The sequence below is a fragment of the Vombatus ursinus genome, unplaced genomic scaffold, assembly GCF_900497805.2.
Source record: "Vombatus ursinus unplaced genomic scaffold, bare-nosed wombat genome assembly UNPS02014773.1, whole genome shotgun sequence".
In the NCBI taxonomy this organism is placed as follows: Eukaryota; Metazoa; Chordata; class Mammalia; order Diprotodontia; family Vombatidae; genus Vombatus; species Vombatus ursinus.
Window position 1 is genome coordinate 42,468,440 of NW_020954551.1, and position 21,974 is coordinate 42,490,413.

General features: G+C 40.5%; 1 protein-coding gene across 3 annotated transcripts in view; it reads right to left on the minus strand.

Moving 5' to 3' along the window:
• MGLL (monoglyceride lipase) overlaps positions 1 to 21,974 on the minus strand; it is a 158,677-nt gene that overhangs the window by 136,117 nt on the left and 586 nt on the right. The window contains exons 1-2 of one of the 3 annotated variants that reach the window (XM_027863739.1): positions 21,396 to 21,504; positions 20,732 to 20,876 (exon numbers count right to left, since the gene is read on the minus strand). In XM_027863739.1, the coding sequence (XP_027719540.1) occupies positions 20,732 to 20,876; positions 21,396 to 21,405 (155 nt within the window). In that variant the 5' untranslated portion in view covers positions 21,406 to 21,504. Of the gene's footprint in view, positions 1 to 20,731; positions 20,877 to 21,395; positions 21,505 to 21,974 lie in introns of those variants that run through there. The other 2 variants (XM_027863741.1, XM_027863740.1) reach the window with 2 other exon arrangements.

The following is a 21,974-nucleotide window of genomic DNA, read 5'->3' on the forward strand; positions in this document are numbered from 1 at the left end:
TACTACTACTACTACTACTACTACTACTACTACTACTACTACTACTATTATTATTATCATTGTTATTATTATTATACTCAAATGAATATGGAATCACATCAATTCAGAAGTTCCTGCCAAAAATTTAGATCACAATCCATCCAGGTCTGCCCATGCAAAGTGACTCTTGTCTATGTTCTAGCAAAAGATCACTACTACTGATGATGATGATGATGATGATGATGATGATGATGATGATGATGATGATAATGATAACAATAAAAATAAGCTACTGCTTATATAACACCCACTATTGGTCAAGTACTATACTAAGTACTTTACAAATATTATCTTACTTTATCTTCACAACAACCCTCCCTGCGATGTAGGTACTATTATTATCCCCAATTTACAGATGAAGGAACTGAGGAGGGGCTTCCCAATGCATTGGAGTGAGGCGAATAAGAGAAATACACTAGAGAAAAAGCATTTATTTAGGACCTACTATGTGCCAAGTACTTTTTACAAATATCTCATTTGGTCCTTATAACAATTCTTCTAGGTGGGTGCTATTATTATTAACATCTATATCATTAATTATATTATTATTCTCATTTTACCCCATTCAGTTATATTATTATTCCCATTTAACCCCTCAGTTGAGGACACTTGGGCAAACAAAGGCTAAGTGACTTACCCAGGGTCACACAGCTAACTCCTGGCTTTCCTGGCTTCAGGCCAAGCACTCTATCCCAGCACCACCTAGTTACTTCATTGCTTTGTCATGATGTCCAGAGGGTTCCAAAGGAACTCTCTGGGTATCCAGCTCTCATCTCTAGCTCTTCCCGTGTGATCAGTCCATCTTTTTTCCATCAGTACAATGCCTGGGTGATGTCTTTTATTCTTGTTCTTTATTCAGGGTTCCGCCTTGGTGACTGCAGTCTAGTTCTCCTCCCCCCATCATCTATGTCTCCATTACCCTCTTTGTAATATTCCTCTTCTTTGGCACTAGTGTTCTACATGTTGCCGCCATATGGCAATGAGGGTGAAATGTTAGTATAGAAAGGATAGGTCTTTGCTTTCATACAGAGCCTGGGGTTAGTAAAAGAGCTTTGTAATTTCCTGAAAGCAATCCAGCCCACTGTCCAACTCAGGGCCCAGTCCATCTGGACTGTCTGTTGTAGATACACATATATGACAATGAAATGAGTCTAAAATATTTAACAATACCTTGTTTTACCTTCACAGTGATCCCACAAGATAATAGAACTAATATTTTCCTCATTCAGAAGCAAGGAAACCTAGGTAAAATGACGTAGGTGGCGCCAGTAAGCAGAGCCAGACAGCACCAGGTCTCCAGACTCCCGGTTCATAGCTTACTCCTTTAAACCACACGCCCAGCTCACAGGGTTGCTTAATGACCAGATGGTATTCTAAGTAACAGTACTGGTGGCTGGATACAGAGAGAATGCTTGGATTTACAGGAAGGACAGACAGTATAGGAGAAAACATATAGAAAAACCATGAGTGAAGAGGAGGTATTGGACAGTGGAAGGAAGCATATTGAGAAGGGTGAAGGATAACGGAGGGGAAAAGAGACCACTAGAGTGAGAGGAGAAATATCACTTCTACTTAACTTGTAATATAACATTTCAACACAATGTTAAAACATAAATACAACAACACAAGAAACATTTAAATAGGACTCAAACAGTCAAAATCTAGTAAGTTACAACATGGAGCACTTGAAAGTTTATAAAAATGCTAGCCTCACAATAAGTTGATACGGTAAAAAATAGAAGTTTTATTATTTTATGGATTAGGAGATAGAGGCTCAGGGTAGAGGAGAGGTCTGCCACTAACCACCTGGCAATTCCTGATCACAGTAGGAAGAATCTTTCTTGGTGGGGGTGATGATGATGGATCATGGTCAAGGTCAAGGCCATGGTGATGATATGGGTACCTGGAGTCAGACTTGGAGTTTTTGATTCCACTAAACCATGCTGCTTTCTCTAATTTATTCCCTAAGTAATACCCTTTGTTTGCCACATCTATGAACATTTTACAAACTGATTTCATCAGCCCAATTCTAGCCATATTAAATTATTAAGCTCATTTTGCAGTCAATAACAATGCTACAAATAACGTCAAAGAGCTTTCAGATAAGATAAAAAAACAAAAAATGCTTTGCATTAAGTTAACTACCTGTTATCTCAACAGCAATTTAATTATCTTTTTTTTAATCACTTAATTCCTTTCTTTGTAAAACAGAGTAGTACAAGTTGGTGGAGTTTGATAGGTGAGTCTGAGGTCTCATGAAATTTAAAAATTTTTTAAAGTTAAAATTTTTTTGGTAAATTTTAAAAGTTAACTTGTTAAATTTTAAAAGTTAAAAAAAATGAGGCAGTGTGCGATAATATAGAGGGCCACCTTGGAGTCAGGAAGATTTGGGTTAAAATCCTACCTCTAACATCATTCTAGATGCATGACCAAGGGAAAGAACACAGGTTTGCCCTGCCCTAGTTGTGTTTCTATCTCTTATTCCACAAAGGGAAATATTACTTTCTCTTCCTCTACCATCTCCCTTTCACTTAGCCTCTCAATGCAACTGTGTAAGACCACAAGTTACAGATGAGTGGCCAATCTACATCACTGGAGGGAGTTTCCACACCAGAGAATTCCCCACATTGATTAAATCACAGATCTGTTTCGCCACCCTCCCATTTCCCTCCCTTCCCCACAAGAATTTTTTAAAAAATTCTTAGAATTTCATTACATGTATAGACAGTGCTTTCCACTGATGAAAGGGAATTTAATATACAGATATAGATACAAATTCAAAAAAATGATGTAACTATGAAATCCCTCTTGTATTTGTTGTATTTTATGCCAAGATTAATGCCTATCTGTCAGTGAATAAACATTTATTAAGCACCTACTATGTGCTAGGCACTGTGTTGAGTACTAAGAATACAGCTAGAGGCAAAGGAGAGTCTCTGCTCTCAAAAAACTTGAAATCTAACTGGGGAGACTGAACAATTATACAAACAAGCTATAGAAAGGACAAACAGGCAACATTCAACTGAAGGAAAGTACTAGAATAAAGAGAAATTGGGGAACACTTCCTATAGAAGATGGGATTTCAGCTGAGGCTTGAAAGAAGCCAGAAGGCAGAGAAGAGAAGACAGAATGAAGGAGGGACAGAAGTGAGAATGCAAGAATCAGGAGATGGGGTATCAGGTGCAAGGAACAGCAAAGAGGCTGGTGTCTTGGATCAAAAAGTACATGGTAGAGGACATAAGGTGGAAAAAGAGTGGAAATGAGGAGAGAAGTAGAGCAGGGTATGAAGGGCTTTGAATGCCAGAGGATTTTCTATTTGAAAGGTGATATGGAGCTATTGTAATTTAAGTGTGTGCGTATTGGGGGGGTACAGTAAGGGGGGCTGTGTGGTGTGACATGATAGGACTTGAATTTTAGAAAAATTGATTTAGTGGTTGAATGGAGGATGGGCTGGAATGGGGAGAGACTTGAAGCAGACAGATCCACCAGTAGGCTACCACTGTAGTCTAGGCATGAAAAAGAGAGGATGCACTAGGGTACACTAGGGTGGGGGTGGTGTCAGAGGAGAGAAGGGGGCATATTTGAGAGATACTGCAAAGGTGAAATCGACAGACCTTGGCAATAAATTGGATATGTGTGGGGTGAGAGATGGTGACAAGTTGAAGATGACACCTCAATTTCAAGCTTGGGGGACCTGGAGAGTAAGTGGTGCACTTGACAATAATATGGGAGTCCGGAGGAGGGGAAAGCTTGGAGAAAAGATTATGAGTTCAGTTTCGGACATGTTGCATTTAAGATGGTTACAGGACATCTGGTTTGAGACTTCTAACAGGCAGCTGAAGACATAACACTGGAGGTCAGCAGAGAGGTTAGAGCTGGATAAGTCGATCTGAGAATCATCTTCACAGAGGTGATAACTGAACCCTTGGGAACTAAGGAGATCTCTAAGTGAAATAGTCTAGAGGATGAAAAGAAGAGGACCCAGGATGGAGCCCTGGGAGATGTCCACGCTTAGCAGACATGACCCAGATGACAAGCCAGCAAAGGAGGCTGAGCAAGAACAGTCAGACTGGTAGGAGAGAATAATGTCCTGAAAACTTAGAGAGAAGAGAGGAACAAGGCAAAGAGAGCCATTGGTAGTATCAACAGCTGCAGAGAGGTCAAGAAGGGTGAGGATTGAGAACAAGGCATCACAGAGGGTGATGTAGGCTCAGGCAATAGGGACAGGTGTTGTAAGGATGATCTCAAACACAGTTGTCCTATACTCATCGGAACTGCGAGTTATGTTATAGAGAAGATGCTGAATAACTGAAAACAAGTTAGATCTTTGGAGTCCTTAATAGACCTTGCCTGCAGCATGACTGCTCAAAAAAAGATAAATATAGCGAAATGCCTAATTTGCATTTGCAAAATACTCCACTTTACTAAATTGAGATTCTTAATCATTTGGATTAATAAATTTCTCTTTGCCTAGAGCTCTGGAATAGATTGTGGTTATGTGGAAAGACCACTGGCTACTAGAAATATTCCCAATTCTTCCACTAACTAGTTTTGTGACCTCAGATGAGTACTTTTCCTTCTCTGGGCCTCACTTTACTTATCTGTAAAATGGGAGGATTAGTCTAGAGGGTCTCTTAAGATCTCTTTCAGTTCTAATATCCTATAATTCTATGCTCAAGATTGAATCTCCCAGTGAGTGCATTCACTTTCCTGTGGACTAGATGTACCTATAAAGAAATGTATGGAGAGTGCTTCTTCTTCCGTGGGGTAGCACTATCTAAATATTAGCACAGTCTCCTTACTTAACTCCTATCCAAAGGTCCCTTCTCCCCCAAACACCTGCTCTCTAGAAACAGAAAGTGGGATGGGAGGAAAGATGGAGCGTTCCTCATAGGTCTGATTTTTCTAAGTGAGGCTGAAAGAAAGTTTCCCAAAACATATCATTTTTCCTATGATCACTCCTAATCTCACCTATGAAATTTTAAAATTGTTTTTGTATTAAAGTTCAATTCCCATAGGAAAAAAGGGATGGAAAAGTAGCAGGGTGGTGATCTGAGGAAAAGATGTTTAATTGAACTCCTATGGCGAAGGTAAGACACACTTTTTAATAACCCTACCCAAGATGGTGGGTTGAAACAGGCACCAGGGACTGGGGATCAATCTAAGATTGAAACACAGAAAAATTGAGAAGAAAGAGCAGGAGGTTAGATCTGGGACTAATAGAAATGAATAGGTACCACCACTCCCCCATCCCATTCCTTGGCAGAGACAGGAGGACCACAAATGGTGTACACTGCACAAATTTTCAGACTTTTTTGATGTACTAGTTGATCATCTATGCTGATTTTTCCCTCTTCTTTCTCTTTTTAAACTTTTGTTTTTAAAAATATTATTTGTTATACGGGATGGCTCTTTGGGAGGGGAAGAGAATAGGATACCAGGGGAAATTATGATAGTGTGAAAAAAAAAAAGACAAATCGAGAGACAACAATAAAAACTTATTTTTAAAAATAGTCATTATGTAGAGTTGGAGTTCCCAAAACAAGTAGACCTTGAAGGCTTGCCAGAGAGACTTGCAAGCCAGCTACCCAGCCATCCTGTTCTCCACCCCTTCCCTAGAACTGGTTTACAGGATTCTAAGTAGAGTACTTTACTGTCAGTAACACCCCACCCCTTCAATGAATCAAGACTGTGGGGAAATTTCCTCATCTGTAATAATGATACCTGTTAACACCTACCTCTTGGGGATGATGGAAAGAAAGGAGGGGTAAACCAGCAAGTGCTGTAGAAATGTGACCTAGTATCACTAGACCAAAGTTTTCCCAGTTGAATTGAGTTAAATTACCTGCTAAGTGAGTAGCACTGGGAAAATGACCAACACAAAACAGTCTTTGCTCTTAAGGAGCTAACATGCTAGTATGGGTTCAAATCCCATCTCTGCCCCTCACAACCTCTGTGACCTTAACTTTTCTGGGCCTCATTTTCCTCATGTGTAAAATGACAGGGTTGGACTAGATGTTCTTTAAAACGTCTTCTAACTCTAAATCTTTGATTCTATGATCACACAGATAAGTAAACATAAATTATATATACCAAATAACAGAAAGTAATTTTAGGAAGGAGATAGTACTAACAACTGGGGGTAGGGAGGAATCAAGGATGTGTAGGAAACCCTTATACTGGGCAGCTAGGTGAGGCAATGGATAGAGCACCTGGCCTGGAGTCAGGAAGACCTGAGTTCAAATGTGATCTCAGACAATTACTAGCTGTGTTACCCTGGGCAAGTCACTTAACCCTATTTGCCTCCGTTTCCTCATCTGTAAAATAAGCTGGAGAAGGAAATGGCAAATTATTCCAGTATCTCTGCCAAGAAAACCCCAAATGGGGACATGAAGAGTCAGACACAACCGAAACAACTCAACAACAGCAGGGATACTCTCCTTGAGTAGAGTCTTCAGAGAAGACAGGGACTCGAAGGGGTAGAGGTGAGGAACGACTGTGTCCTAGGCACGGAGGATCACTCGGGCAAAGGCATACGGTGGGAGATTGAACGTTGTGTAAGAGGAGTAGCTAGTAGGACAATTTAACTGGATCAAAAAAGGTATCAAATGGAGGAATAGGACATAAAGTTGGCCGGATAGATGGGATTTAAATTGTGGAGGGCTCTAAATGTCCAGCAGAGGAGTATGTATTTTACCAGAGCCACTGAAGATTTTTTAGTAAAGGAATGATACGGTCAGATTGGTGTTTGGGGAATACCAATTTGGTAGTTGTGTCAAAGACGGATTATAAAGAGGAAAAGCAGCACCAACCCTGGAGTCAGGAGGACCTGAGTTCAAATCTGGTCTCAGACCATACACTTGACACTTACTAGCTGTGTGACCCTGTGCAAGTCACTTAACTCCAATTGCCTCACTAAATAAATAAATAAATGAATGAATGAATGAATGAATGAATGAGTGAATGAGTAAATAAAGAGAGGAAAAGCCTGAAAACTGGATGACCAATTAGGAGACTACTGAAATACACCAGGCAAGAGGTAACGAGGGCCTCAGCTGTAGCAGAGGCTGTACGAGTGAATCGTGAGGACCCATGCAAGAGACAATGTTATGGAGGCAATATGAGGGAACTGGGGCTAGAGGATCCCTCACATCCTTTCCTGCTCTCAGTTCTATGAACCTATTACTCTTACCATTAATATAAAAAGGTTCGCTGCTTAGAAAAAGCAGATCTTATAACCTCAGCTACAAATGGTGTGCCACTTTAAGAATCATTGACTTAGACATGGACCCATTGGTTTGTTCTTTGAAAACAACAAAGTGAGTCTGGGACTAGGATTAAGACTTGCAAGGTAAGAGTCAACTCATAAACAGACAATTGGCAACAATAGTTGCTATTCACTGAATAGCTTATTTTACTATTTTTTTTCCCTCAGGCGCCATTGCAAAACAAAGCCAGATTTGTATCTGCAGAACATTCTTGTGGTAACTGGAAGAAATTATCACACCAACAAAACTGTCGGAAACATCTACTGCAGTGATGGCAGGAGTCCTTCTCCCATCAAAGAGCCTCTGTCATTTAAAGATTCTTGTAAAAAGGAAAAAAAAAATGTGTGAAGAGATGTCCCCGTTTAAAAAATCAGGCTGTTGTCCTGTTACAAGGAAAGCATTAGCACCAGAAGCAGCTTAACACAGTTGCATGTTGAGGAGAGAAGCTTTTAGGAATACCTTAAGGGGAAATCGGGACATTTTGACTTTGACTCAACAAGGATTTAGGGTGGCTGAGCTCTTGAAGGTTGAGCTAGAGGAGTATAACCTCTGGCAGGTCCCACCAAGTGGGAAGGGTCTCAAGTTCAAGGCCAGGGATGAACTGCTGGCCAGTGTAGCTACATTTGGAGAGGTTCTTCAACAAATGGCTGTCCATTAGGGGATAAGCAGTGAATCATGGAGGCAGTCTACAGAGGCATAAAAGAAGCACCCATACCAAGGAAACCACAGAACCATGGGATACTGAAGTATTCACAGAGCACTGTGTCAGTGGGGAGAGACAAAAATGAAAAAGACATAGTCTTTGTCTCTGGTAGTACAGAGGATGTGCCATATAAAGAGAAGCTGTGGGAAAAGCATTAGATTTAGAGTTGAGCCTCAGTTTCCTCATCTGTAAAATGAAAGGTTGGACTTAATTGCCTCCAAAGTCCCTTTCAGGTCTAATTCTATGGTCCTAGGAACAAAATAACTATAATACCCCAAAGCCAGAATTTCCTAAGAAAAAAACAAAAGAATTATTTAAGGTCCAAGGAAGGAAAGATCAGCACTGATCTCTGATGAAAAAGTACATGTCGCTTCTATAAATGGCATATTAATATAAATGTCCATTTCTCCTTCTATCCTAAGTCAGCATAACCTTTCAGTTTTGCAAGTTATTATCTCAATTAAGAAGCAGGATAAGTCAAGGGCTCTTAGTACTCAGGAAAATCTGGTGCTTAATGCTCTGACAATATCTGAGTGGCAAGGCTGAATGCTAAACATGATTTCTGTATTACGTTCGTGAAAAAAAAACGACTTGTTTACTTTGCTAGCATCTAGTTTTTGTTGTTTAAAATAAAATTATGTTTGGTCGTGCTGTGCTGTGAGCACATTGCCAGCTCCCCACCACCCAACTGCCAACTCCCCACCATACATACACATACACACACCGTATTCCAGCATTGTTGCTTAAGCATTAAACAATATTACCATTTGGAAAGGGGAGGAGAGAAAGGAATGGAAAAATGTTTTTGCCCCCAGGTCCTCAGTATAATTCCAGTCAGTTATTCACATGAATAAAGGCTTTTTAAAGGAGAATAGTGACTAGCCAGTGGTGAGCAGGAAGAAATAGGAGAGTTTCCCTGGGCAAAATAGAGGATAGGGAGACCCCTGGATATAGGTTTTCTGGTAACTAAGGCAGGAATCTGAGGGGAGAATCCAAGAATCCCTATGACCTCCAAGAGGGATCAAGCAGAATTGCTACATAATTCTTCTGAGTCAGAATTGAGGTAATAAACCAGGCATTTCTACAGGTATTTTATGTCACTCAGAGTTATGTAATGTCAAAATTGGAAGGGACCTCAACTGTCATCTAATCCAACCTATACATAAAGAAATCTTCACGATGACATAAGCAACCCTAGCCTCTGCTTGAAGACCTCCTATAAGCGGAATCCATGACTTTCTGAGGTAGCTCATTCCATTTGGGGATTGCCATATTTTTTTCGAAGTTGTCACTGACATAAAGTCTAAATGTATCACTCTCCAGCTTTCACTATTGCTCCTGGTTCTGCCCTCTGGGACCAACTCAGTTCTAATCCCTCTACCTCTTCAAAGGCTTGAAGACAACTATCATTCCATTCCCACTCCTTAAGTCTTCTCTTCTCCAGGCTATTAAATACCCTTAGTTCTTTCAACCAACCTTCCCATGGCATGGGTTCAAGGCTCTTGACTGTTGTGATTGCCCTCCTCTGGAAGCCCTGCAGATCATCAATATTCTTCTTACACTACAGAGTCCAAAACTGAAAAACAGCACTCCTGATGTCATCTGACCAGACAAAGGACAGAGGGATTGTCACCTGCCTAATCCTGGAAGCTAGGCACCATGGGAAAGAAAGCTTTTTAATCCTTTCCCTTCTCCATTTGTACATGTATTGCATTTGTATATTGCATTTATTCATTCCTTCTGTGGCTGGTTAATTCATTCATTTAAAGACTGTTTGAGTATCTTTCATATGCATGTGAGGTATACATAGAGGTATTGGGCCCACTGGCTGGCCTCAAGGGGCTTACTGTCTAGCTGTAAAAATGAAACTGTGAAAAATTAAGCATTTCTGGAAATGTCAGAGGCAATAAGAAATTAAGTGCTAAATGAGTGGCACAGACTTTAGTGCCAGGAAAAAAAGGGAGAAAGAATTCATTGTTTGCTTGGTGGGAGAAGTTAAAAAAAAAAGCCTCTTTCTTTGCATTCAAGTTATCTTTAGATTTGATTATAAACTCCAATTGGGAAAAAATATATCATTTTGAATGAACTGTTGCACAACACCTAGCCCTGGAACCGTGTGTAAGTAAGCTCTCAATAATGATTTTACATGCCGATTTAGAGATTGTTTAAAATGGCAAAATGCTGCTTGATTCTCTGGTGTTAGCAGCTTCAACAAGGCAGAAAAGACATAAAGTGCACCACGGTGGACATATAAAATTCTTAATCTCCTTCTGCACAAGCCTAAGGATCAGTAATGTGTATTTATCTTTTCAAGACACAGGCATAACAAAGTCCATTATCTGCTGGGCCCCTGAAAGGATGTATCTTTCTGTGGTGCATCTAAGAGTAGGAAAAAGTTAGTCTTCTTGGCTCAATTCAAATTTATGCCCCATGTAGATAATTAAATTCTTCTTGAGGAGAAAGACTGTGTTATATTCACCTTTGCATTTTCCTCAGTATTAAGAATAGGCTTCTCCACATAGTAGGTACTTAATGATGTGAACCGCTTATATGTATATATATCATAGTGGATAGAGGACTAGCCTCGAAGCCAGAAAGACCTGGGTTCAAGTCCCATATCTTACACATGACTGTGTGACCCAGGACAAGTCACTTAACCTCTCAATGTTCCAGACAATTCTATAAGGCTGTAAGTTGCCAAAAAGGTATGAAATTTTTACTGGCAGAGGGAGCTTTTTCACATACAAGTTCCCTACACACATGAAATCACAGCGCCGGTCCCTATCCCTTACATATCTAAACATGTAGCTGTAGTCACTTTATGCCATTTGATTCTCTCAACATCACCATGAGATACAGAGTCAAAGTATCAAAATTCCCAGTAGGAAGGTAAGGAATCTGAGACACAGAAAATTTAAGTGATTTTGCTCAAGGTCAAGGTCACACAGCTCAACGATGGTAGACTCAGGTCACCTGACCCCAAGTCCAGAGCTCTTCCCACTCCACCACATTGCAACCTCTCAAATGTTCGCTAAAAGAATCAATTAGCTAATTACTTCAGTGCTGCAGAACTCAACAGAACTTCAAAAGGTGACCCGCTCATCTCCTCAGTTGAATTTCCCATCTTTAGGACTAAGAAGCGAAGCTGGCAGCAGCTCCTTAAGTTTTTTTCAGTCCCTGAATCATTCTTGTTTACAAACACTGATAGTTTGTTACCAGAACATCAATTGATTGAAGAAACACATTTTCACAGCTCTGGCAAAACTAAATTGTAGAGTCAGAAAACCTGAGCTCAAACCCCACCTCTGATACTTCACAGCTGTCTGATCTTCACTAAGTCGTTTCAACCCAGTGGGTCTCCATTTCTTTGTCTTTCAAACAGGAGCAAGAATACTTGTATTACTTACCTGGAAGGGTAAGTCAGGAAGGGTAAGTCTGAATCCCAGACCCTGCCTCTCACTAGCCCCCTCTTCGCCTTCGCAATTCCTGGTTTTTGACTCTGTTTCTAATTCAGACGCTGGCTCCAGCCTCTGGCCCTTTCTGTTCCACTCTTACCTCTCCATTCTGACCCCTGCTAGCCTTGTTTGCCCCACTCTCTTTCAAAGGGCTAAGACTGAAAAGCAATGGAGGGACAGGGTATAAGTTACTACTCAGTGAAATGAATTGAAAATATGTTTAATGGTGCTTGAGTGACCTGAGATGGAATGTTAAATTTCCAACGTCGCACCAGTGAGATTAGCAGATAAGTTCCTTCTACTGATGGCAAAAATGGAGAAACATGGCAATTAAGCAAATTGCAAGGACTGAGCAGAGCAGGATGGCTGATAATGGGCCAGTCATCATTCTGATCCAGTCCTGGTCTTGCCCTCTTTAGGAGAGAGAGAAAAAAAAAAAAAGTGTGAGCATCTTACTGAATTCAAGTGTGCTTTTTGTTTCCTGCTTTTAATATAACGTGAGTAATGAGGGCTCTCTTCTCTGATGAAGTGAGCCTTACTCCAGAGCATGAGAGTTTTAGTAAAATAATTGCCTGAATGGGTCAGGCATAAACCTATGGTGCACCTGAAGTTGCCTATTCAGTACTTGTTTTGATGTCATCATTGTTTACAGGCACTAATAGCTCATTATCAGGACATCGGTCAGTGGCATGAAGGAATTGTCCAAGCATGAATTTGCCTTGATGTGTCTGGCCAAAACTGCTGTAACATTGGGCTTCACACACTGAAACAACTTCACCATCATACAAGTGCATCATTCTTCCCTGACAATGAAATGCCCTCCCTTCCTCCCCAGGGCCAGAGCCGCAGAGGTCTGTGTGTTTTAAAGCTCATTGCCACAAAACTGGTTAAACAAGTCCACCAGCTATCTGAGGGCAGCCTGCAATACTCCATTACCATGAGATAATCTGCCAAAGCAAACGGTAGGCACTGGGTAACTTAATCAGCGAGGGTACCAGACACAGAAGACATGGGCCTCATATTCAAGTGGCTTGTCACCTAGTTGGGGAGAAAACAACTCAGACTAGATGCTTCCTAAGGCATGCTGCTCATCACCATGTGAAAATTAATTAATGCTGGAGAAAATGGGTGCCAAAGCAGGTATATGAAGTGCGTTCCCTTCAAGGCTCACTCAAGTGCCTTCTACATGAAACCTTCCCTAATCTCCTTCCAGTTGTTAAGGTCCTTTCCCTCTTGAAATTATTTTTTGTTTACTTATATATCTGTATATATGTTCTGCCACCACCTCGCCCAAATAGAACGTAAGCTCTCCAAAAAGGAGGGTTTCGTTTTTTTGCTTTTGAATTCCCAGTATCTAAGACAGTGCCTAGCCTGTGTTATGTATTTAATAAATGTCTGTTGAATGGAATTCAACTGTATCAATGATTTAAATGTTTTTCTTGTTAAAAAAAAAAAACAATTTTAGAGAAAAAGAAATATTAATCTTGATTGTATAGAAAAGTTCTTATCTGTTGCACAAATGGAAGAAATTACTAGAGACAAAACAGATGGATAGGATTATATAAGAATAAAGGATTTTTGAACATGTGTCTGTTACCCAAGGGCCCGTCTGTTGCCCTCTTCTAGCAATCCCTCCCCTAGGGATCTCATCTACTTCCACAGCATTTGTCACCTGAACCTATGTCTCTAGTCTTATGCCGTATTCTGAATTTCAGACCCACATCTCTAACTGCCTTTACCAGACCGACTTGGAATCCTGGAATCTTTCCACTGGAAGTCTCACTAACAACTCAATCCAATTCAATTCAACAAACATTTCTCCAGTACTTACTTTGGGCTAGGCATTGCGCTGAGCGTTGCAAATACAAAGACAAAAACACAACAACCTCTGCCCTCCAGGAAGACTTCTATCCAGCATGATCAAAATTGAGTTGTTTATCTTTCTCCTCAAATTTACTCCTGTTTCTGACTCCAGCCCCTGTTATTTACCCAGTCTCCCATCTTGGAAGCTTGCTTTCAGCTCTGACCTCACCTCTCATATAATTTACCATTTCTCTGGAATCTTTCTCACCGTTTCTGCTATCTTTCTCCTAATCTCTGCTCCTACTTCAATAACCCTAGGGCAAGAACTCACTACCACTCGCTAGACTATGGTAATAGCCCTTTAAACCCTTTTCAAACCACCCCTCACATTGCTGCCATAAAATCCTCTATTTAGATACAGACATATAATTCCTCTGCGGAAAACTCTTCAGTAGCTTCCTATGGCCTCCAGAGGAAAGTTCAAACTACTTGGTCTAGTATTCAAGGCTTTCCACAATCTGAAATTACTCTGTGTTTCCATCCTTCTCTTAGACTGGTACCCTTTGCATATACTATATTCTAGACAAATTGGTGGACTCTCTGCCACCCAACTGGGTCGTGTTGCCTCCTATCTCTCAACTGGTTCAAATAATACTTTTTTTAATAATTTATTTTCAATTCACAGAACAAAACAAGCATTTCCGTAACACCGTACAATAAAAAAATAATTGCACATGAAATTGCAAATCCACCACGTAATAACTTGCTATTCCCTCCAAATATACTGCAAAGTTATCATATAAATTTCTCTTTTTTTCTTCCCTCGCCACCTCTGCCCCCACCCTAGAGATGGCTGCCATTAGACACATATTATAAGTAAATAAATAAATAACAAATAAAAAACCACATCAGGGATGTGGTTGATACTTTAGAGCCAATAGGCAATAGTCATCTAATTCAATCAAGCTTAAAGATGCCATATTTTGTAAAGGAGTAACAAATTTGTTCCCATTCTATTAAGTTAATAATAAATGTCTTTACATTTCATTCAAAATCTTAACATCTTTTTGTTTCTAATACTACCTTCCTTACTCCCATAATTACATCGATGGAGAGTGGAGATAATCAATGGATCAATAGTGTCCTGATAAATTTGCTCCCTCTCACTATATGTAGCTCATATTTATTGATTTCAGGTTCACCAGGTATTTTCCTCGGAGCACCCTCATGAAGTAGTTAGTGCAAGCATTATTATCCCCATTTTATAGATGATGAAATTGAGGTTCAAAGAAGTAGTAAAGCCAGTGTCATATCTCTTCTAACTGAGTCCAAAGGTCATTACCTCACACCAAATGATGCAAAGCTTAATAAGTACACAAACAGAAAAAAAAATCAAAAGGCAACACAAAGCAAATGATATTGTTACTGCATTGGTAAACCAATTATACTTTATTTTCTGTTATCAAAATGTAAAAAGTTTGGAATTTGTGATTTTAAGCATAATTTCATTCCTCTTTTTGTTGGGTTACTTACTCATTCCATTTTATTTTGTTGTTACACTTATTTTTTAAAAGTTTAAAAACAGATATTTAAGGGAGATAGATTCTGGACATTTCCAAGAAGAGGGGAATCTGGAAATATCCACAATAGAGACACAAAAGGAAGAGTGAGAGGAGGAATCTGACCTACATTTCCTCCAATGGTATATGGCTTTGGAACGCCTCTTTCTTCTCCTCTTCCTCTTTCCTCTTCCTCCCAGAGTATGGTAAGAGTAGAAGAGGCCAGCCAGGAAGGTTCTGGACTAAACTGGGTGATCTAAATTCAGGGAGCCTGGATCCACCTGGACTAAGGTAACTAGGCTGAGCCAGAGAAAGTGAATTTTGTAGAATGTCAAATCAGACCTGACGCTCCAGTTTTGGTTACCTATCCCACTGATTCCAAAGGCAGAGTTAGGATAGTGAACATTCAATGACCACCAGGGCCCTTTACATAAGTCCTAAGTAGGTGATGACTCTTAGGGATAGGATCAACTCTCCAGGTGGTTAGGGGGTGAGCAGGTCTATGCACCCTCAGGGAGGAATTTGTTAACCAAAAACATGTCAATGTGGTGGTACATGGAGGAAAGAGACTTTTTAGCAGGGGAATTTTTTGGTCCCCTTTGCCTATCCGTCTCCCCACTTCCCAGCCCCTTGGCTTACCCACTAGTCTATTTTAGAGTAAAATACACGCAATCAGCATTGTTCAACAGCCCGAAGCCATGATGCCACTCTTTCCTCTATTTTTGTCAGTGCTTCTGTACCCCTAGTCAGAGTATACACATGTCCTGGACCCAAGTGTGGAGGCCTCCTGAATGAATCAGGAAGTAAGTTCCCTTGACCACTTTAACCACCACCCTAAAGCTTGAAACACACACACACACACACACACACACACACACAGAGTTTTCTATATAGATCAAATCTTTCTTAACCTTTTTTGTGTGATGGACAACTTTTGCAATCTGGTGAGGCCCATGGACCCCTTCTCAGAATAATGTTTTATAAATTGATAAAACAGAATAAATAAGATTACAAAGGAAACCAATTATATTGAAATAAAAATGCTTTTTTTTTCCCATCCAACTCCATGGACCCCCTGAGAACTACTCACAAACACCTTGGGGGTCCTTGGGGCCCAGGTGAAGAAGCCTTGACATGGAGAGTCCATCCAAAGCATATAACACTTGGCCCTTAGCAACTCTCCAGATTATAACGACCACCATACGACACAATGGAATTCACTCACTCCTAACAATAAGAAGGACTAACTCCCATTTATAAGTGTGTTAAGGCTTATAAAGTATCATGTAAATGAAAGTTCTCATCATCATCGTTGATCATCGTCATCATTATTACTCCTATTAGCCAAAGCTCTTTTCCCAACATCTAAGAACAATAGCAAGAAGGTTGGATTGGCCATCAAAAGACCCTGGTGCCATGAATTAGCCATGAGCCCTGAGGCCTATCACTAATGACCCTGGACCTCAGTTCCCTCTTCAATAAAATGGGGGAGTTGGGCTAGGTGACATCTGAAGTTCTTTCTAGCACTAAATGTATTTGTCCTCTGATCCTCACAACTTCACAGGACGTCAACTAAAATAAACCATATAGCTGCATACAAACCTTGATAGCTACTAGCCAGTCCTTTGGGGAGGACTCCTGAGTCTATATTGCCAACCCTGACCCTTCTCCTGAGCTCCAGACTCCCATTTCCAACCATCTGTAGGACAGTTGGCCTAGATGATCCTCTAGGTCCCTGCCAGCTCTAAATCTCTGCTAGTCTCCATACCTGGAGAAGCCGTTGGCCCCTCAAAACCACAATGTCCCCAAGCAACCTCTTCACCTTCTCATCTGAAAACCTTCTCCTCTGGAGTTCTCTATTTCTGCTAAGAGTGCCACCATTTATTCTTCAGTCATCCATGCTCGCACCTTGTCATTTTTAAAAAATTTTCTTTCCCCCTTGGCCCCTATAACTAAATCTTATTGATATTGCCTTCCCAATCTCTCTCATATCTATTCCCATGCTACCACCAGAGTTCATTTGCCTTTACCTGGATGAGAGTTTCCTCTCAGCTCCATTCTCACTTCTCTTTAATCCACCCTACACAATGTTGCCAGATTAATTTACCTAGAGTCAGCACACATTACTGCCCCAAAATGTCTGTTAGTTCCCCATTCCTTACCAGTTAAAGTCCACAGCCCTCATCCAGGCCATCAAGGCCATAATCTGGCTTGAATAGACCTTTGGCAGCCTTATTTTACATTACTACCCTTCATATACCTTATTCTATAGTGAAACTAGGCTTTACGCCATCCCTCAAATTTTGCCTTTGAGCTCAAAAGAAATGTGAGATGTGCAAATTTAGAAGCGTCTCCACCACAATGTTCATACAGACTATCTGTGCCCCGCCTGTGGCAGAGCCTTCCGAGATCGTATTGGTCTGATCAGCCACAGTCAGACACACTGTACATTGACCCCAGCGTAGTGATGTCATTTTGGTTAGAGAATGAAGAATAACAGACAAACAAACAAGTTTTTCAGACTCTGTGTTTTTGTTCATGCTGCTCTGTCTACCTTTTGTTGTTGTTACTGAGTCATTTTTCAGTCATGTCCAACTCTTCATGACCCCATTTTGGGGTTTTCTTGGCAAAGATACTGAGCCGGTTTGTCATTTCCTTCTCCAGCTCATTTACAGATGAGGAAACTGAGGCAAACAGGGTTAAATGACTTGCCCAGGGTCACACAGGTCAAATTTGAACTCGGGTCTTCCTGACTCCATGTCCAGCACCCTATCCACTGTACTACTTAGCTGCCTTCTGTCTACCTAGAGAGCATTTTGTCATCCCTGTTCCTCTTTGCTGTCTCTGCCTATTCAAATTCTGCCTATCCTTTGAGGCTCGGCACAAATGCCTCCTCCTCCATGAGGCTTTCCCTGATTTCTCCAGCTGAAAGTGAATTCTCCCTGCTGACCACAAATACACTTTGTTTGTACCTCTCTTAGGCACCTAATATGTTCTATTTATTTATTATACTTCTTTCTGTACAAGACTCAGAGCCTGAACTAGATTGTAAAACTATTTGAGGGCAAGGAGCACACTTTATCATAAGATATAGCATAGTACTATGGAAGGAGCACAGGACTTGGAATCAGGAGAGATCTGGGTTCAAATCCTACCATACTAACTGTTGCTACTATCATCAATTCATCTCTAAGGCTTGTTTTCCTTACCTGTAAAAACAGACAGAATAATGCCAGTTACCATCTACCTCACAGGGTTTGCTTAATGATGAAATAAAATAAATGTATGTATAGCTTGGTGTGATCCAAAGTACTATATCAGCCTTGGCTATGGTTATTGTTACTGTTGTCATTGTCATCATCAACTTCATCGTCGTCATCATCATCATGATTATAGAAGCATCCTGGGGTAATGCATAGAGACCTGAGTTCAAGTTCCACCTTTGACACAGACTGACTGTGTGACCCTAGGGAAATGCTTTTCAGTGCTCTAAGCCACCCACTAAGACTAGAAGACGCTGATCTGCACTGGGAGAGGGAGTTTCCTTAACAACTAGTTTTCTATGCCATTAAATTTACAGGTTCAGTCCCTATCATCACCAGCATCATCATCATTATCATTTTTATTGTTCATCTTTCTATCCCTCTCAGCATAAGGCTTTGTACATAGTAGGAATATAATGAATATTTGCTAAGTGCACATGCTCCAGACTGATCCCTGAAGCAACAGTCACACAAGAGAACTGAAATGAAAAACAGAGCTAAAAATTTAGTGCCTTTGAACAATCTATAAGTCTCAGAGGTTCTGAATCTGGAGTCTACGAACTTTTAAAAAAATTTTGTTTGATAACTGCCTTTCAATATAATTAGTTTTCTTTGTAATTCTGCATATTCTATTTTGTGCATTTAAAACATGATTCTGGGAATGGATCTATATATGCTCACCAGACTTTCAGAGAACAAGATCATTCAGCACGGAGTGGTAGAAAGAGCCGTGGACAGAAAGTCAGAAGAAATTAAGTCAGAGTCTCTTGATTACTATTCTGGTACTGCCACTTACTAAGGTGGGTGAACTTGGGCAGATTATACCCCTCTCAGCATTTCACATTCTTCATCTGTAAAATAAGGGTGTTGGACTAGACAATCTCTAACATTTTCTCCACATTTCAGTCCTTTGGTTCTATGACCTGGGTTTGAATCCTGGCTTTGCTATTTACCATCTGTGTTACTCTGGGCAGATCATTTTTCCTGGCTGAGCTTCAATTTCTTTATCTCTTAAATGAGAGGAATAAACTAGTTTCTAACTTTCTTTCCTGCTCTAAATCCTATCAATTTCTCAGCTATGTTCAATGATTTTTTTTCTGGGAACTTAACATAACTCAGCAAAAACACAAGGACACAAATTGTGCCCATTACTAACCACCCTTGTCCTACTGTCATCCCATCAATCCAACACACTTATGACTGAATAATGCTGCTCCTGTTTATGTTATCGTCCTCAAACCAGAGCACTGTCCCTCTCAATTAACTTCCTAGCCAACAAGCTCTAACACTTGGCTACCAAGAGATGAAAAACTTTTCCTTTCATTTCTTTACCATCCTTTCATTTGTGGATCAAAGAACTCACCGGTGTATTACTAATTTGTACAGACACTAAAACTAGAACACTTAATTCTCTAATCTCCAATCCAGTGGAACTACAATCTAGTGGACAGTTAATGATTAATTAGCATTATAATCCCTGACAACTTTGTTTCATACACACACACACACACACACACACACACACACACACATCTTCCTGTACAGGAAATCTTTAGGTTGTTGCCAGGATTGGGATAGAAACAATGCCAGACTGTTCCTCGATTTTTGGAAGATGTTTATAGAGATGGAAATAGCTATTCTTGAACAGGTGGTCTCAGCCTGAATAACTGCCTTAAAAGTTCACACCTCTAACAAAGTGATAAATGCTATTCACCGAACCTGGATTTACATATACCTAAATGCAGGGGGCAACCACAGGAAATTTACAGCAATGCTATCTGTAATCAAAAGGGATCCCCAAAAGGGAAAGGGATAAGAAGGTAACACAAAACAGAAATTGGGGGAGGGGGCATTTAGGGACAGTTTGACAACACTAGACCAGGTGATGAGTCCACCAGATAGGAAATTTTCACTTTCTTCTTGTCCTTTGACCAATCAGGCTTCATAAATTATTTCTGCCCCGCACGACATAAACAAACAGAGTTTTCCCTGTTTGCCTTTAGAGGAGACAAATAGCACACCAGCTGCCTTTTCATTTAGAGAGGAATGCCCATGTCTTATGGCAAGATGAATCTTTGATGGAAAAGACAAAAAGTAGTTGAGCTAGTTTGAACAAGAAGGCAATAAAACATGCTAGGCAGTTTTCCTCACAAATAACATATTTATGCTTCCTGAACCATGTAATCAAAGAAAGCAATATAGGTAAAGGATTAAGAAGAGGGATGCCTTCCTATCTCCTCATCTGATTAGGTGACTACATCCAATCAAGGGATTTGATTTTAAATTCATGTCAGTGTGTGGCAGGAAACCCAGTCAAGTACAAAAAAAAAATAACTCATGAACATGTGGAATATTTTTTAAATTGCCAGATGGTGGAACTTGTATTCTTGTTACAGTGAAAATAGACTTTTATTTCATAAGTTTTAAAAAAAAACCCATAAAATATTAATTTTTATATTTAATCATGTCTAAGAATTGGAAGTATCACTGAATTCAGATAACTTTGAACCACCCCAAAACGATGGTGTACAACTCCTTAGCCTCTGGGTGTCTCCTTAAATTAAATGGAACTAGAAGTTAAAATGGAGAAGACCAATTTTATTTCTACATCATCCTAAACATATCACTTCAAAACACTCACCTTGGCATTCCTTTGGGCTTCCAATATCTGCAGAAGAGATACTGCCCATCTGCATTGACCAGATGGGGAAGGCCCTCATAAGGGACATTCTGGGGCGTCCGCCTAGGAGAACTTTCCTCAGGCATTTTGGCAGCCTCTTCAGGACCTTGAAAGAAAAAAAAAAAAAAGGCAAGCCTAAATGAAGAGATCTTACCAAAAAGCTTATAAGCAGGGGAAGGGGGTCCTTTCCACATAGATTCAAAGTCAGTAGCATTTTAAGGAAACCAGTCAAAAAAAAACAACAACACGTCACTCCATTTCAAAGATGGGGGGGTGATGTCCCCTCCAACTGCTAAGACAGAGGACACATTTGTTTTTTAAAAATGTTCACTTTATTTAAATTTTCAAAAAGAAGTCTAAGGGCCTCATTACAGCTTCCCCCCCTTTCCCATCTGTGTTTATTTTTAAATCATTTCAAGAAACTTAATCTTAAAGGGTATTTTAGCTGTAATCAAGTGGCAATTATAGGCACCGCTATGGATGCAAGGACCCAGCTGCATCTCAAGATTCATCTCTCTTAAAAAAAAAATCTCTAAAGAACAGCAAAGGGACAAAATAATGAGGTGAACGATACTGTTATTATCATTTCTACCATCCGACACACACACGGGCTAGGATGACAAACCTGTTTCCATCGTGTGAGGTTTTGCATTCCACAGAGAAGACAGCACCAGGAAATCAAATCCGAGCAAAGAAAAAGCTTTCCCCCATCACTGCTGTCACACGGTAACACCCAACCAAATATTTAGCGCTCCCTCCAGCCCCCCTCCCCCCACCCACCCCCAAATCATGCCTCTCTGTTTCTTGGAGTGTACGCCTTAGAGCCTGCTCCAAGCTTAGCTCCCTGTGACAGTCAGTCTCTCTCTCTCTCTCTCTCTCTCTCTCTCTCTCTCTCTCTCTCTCTCTCTCTCTCTCTCTCTCTCCTTCCCTCCCACCCTCTCCACTTTCTGCTCTCCCTCTCCGTCTCTTCCCGTTTTTCCCTCTCCCTTCCTTTATCCCCCTTCTTGCTCCCCTCTCCTCTTTCCCCACTCTTTCTCTTCTCTCTATCACCTCTCCTACTACTTGTTCATCTCATCACTTTATCTAAACAAATTCCCTTGTTCGAAAAGGGAGGAGCCACTTAACAGGAGAACTAACCTTCTCTGGGTGCCTTGTGTACACACACACACACACACACACACACACACACACACACACACACACA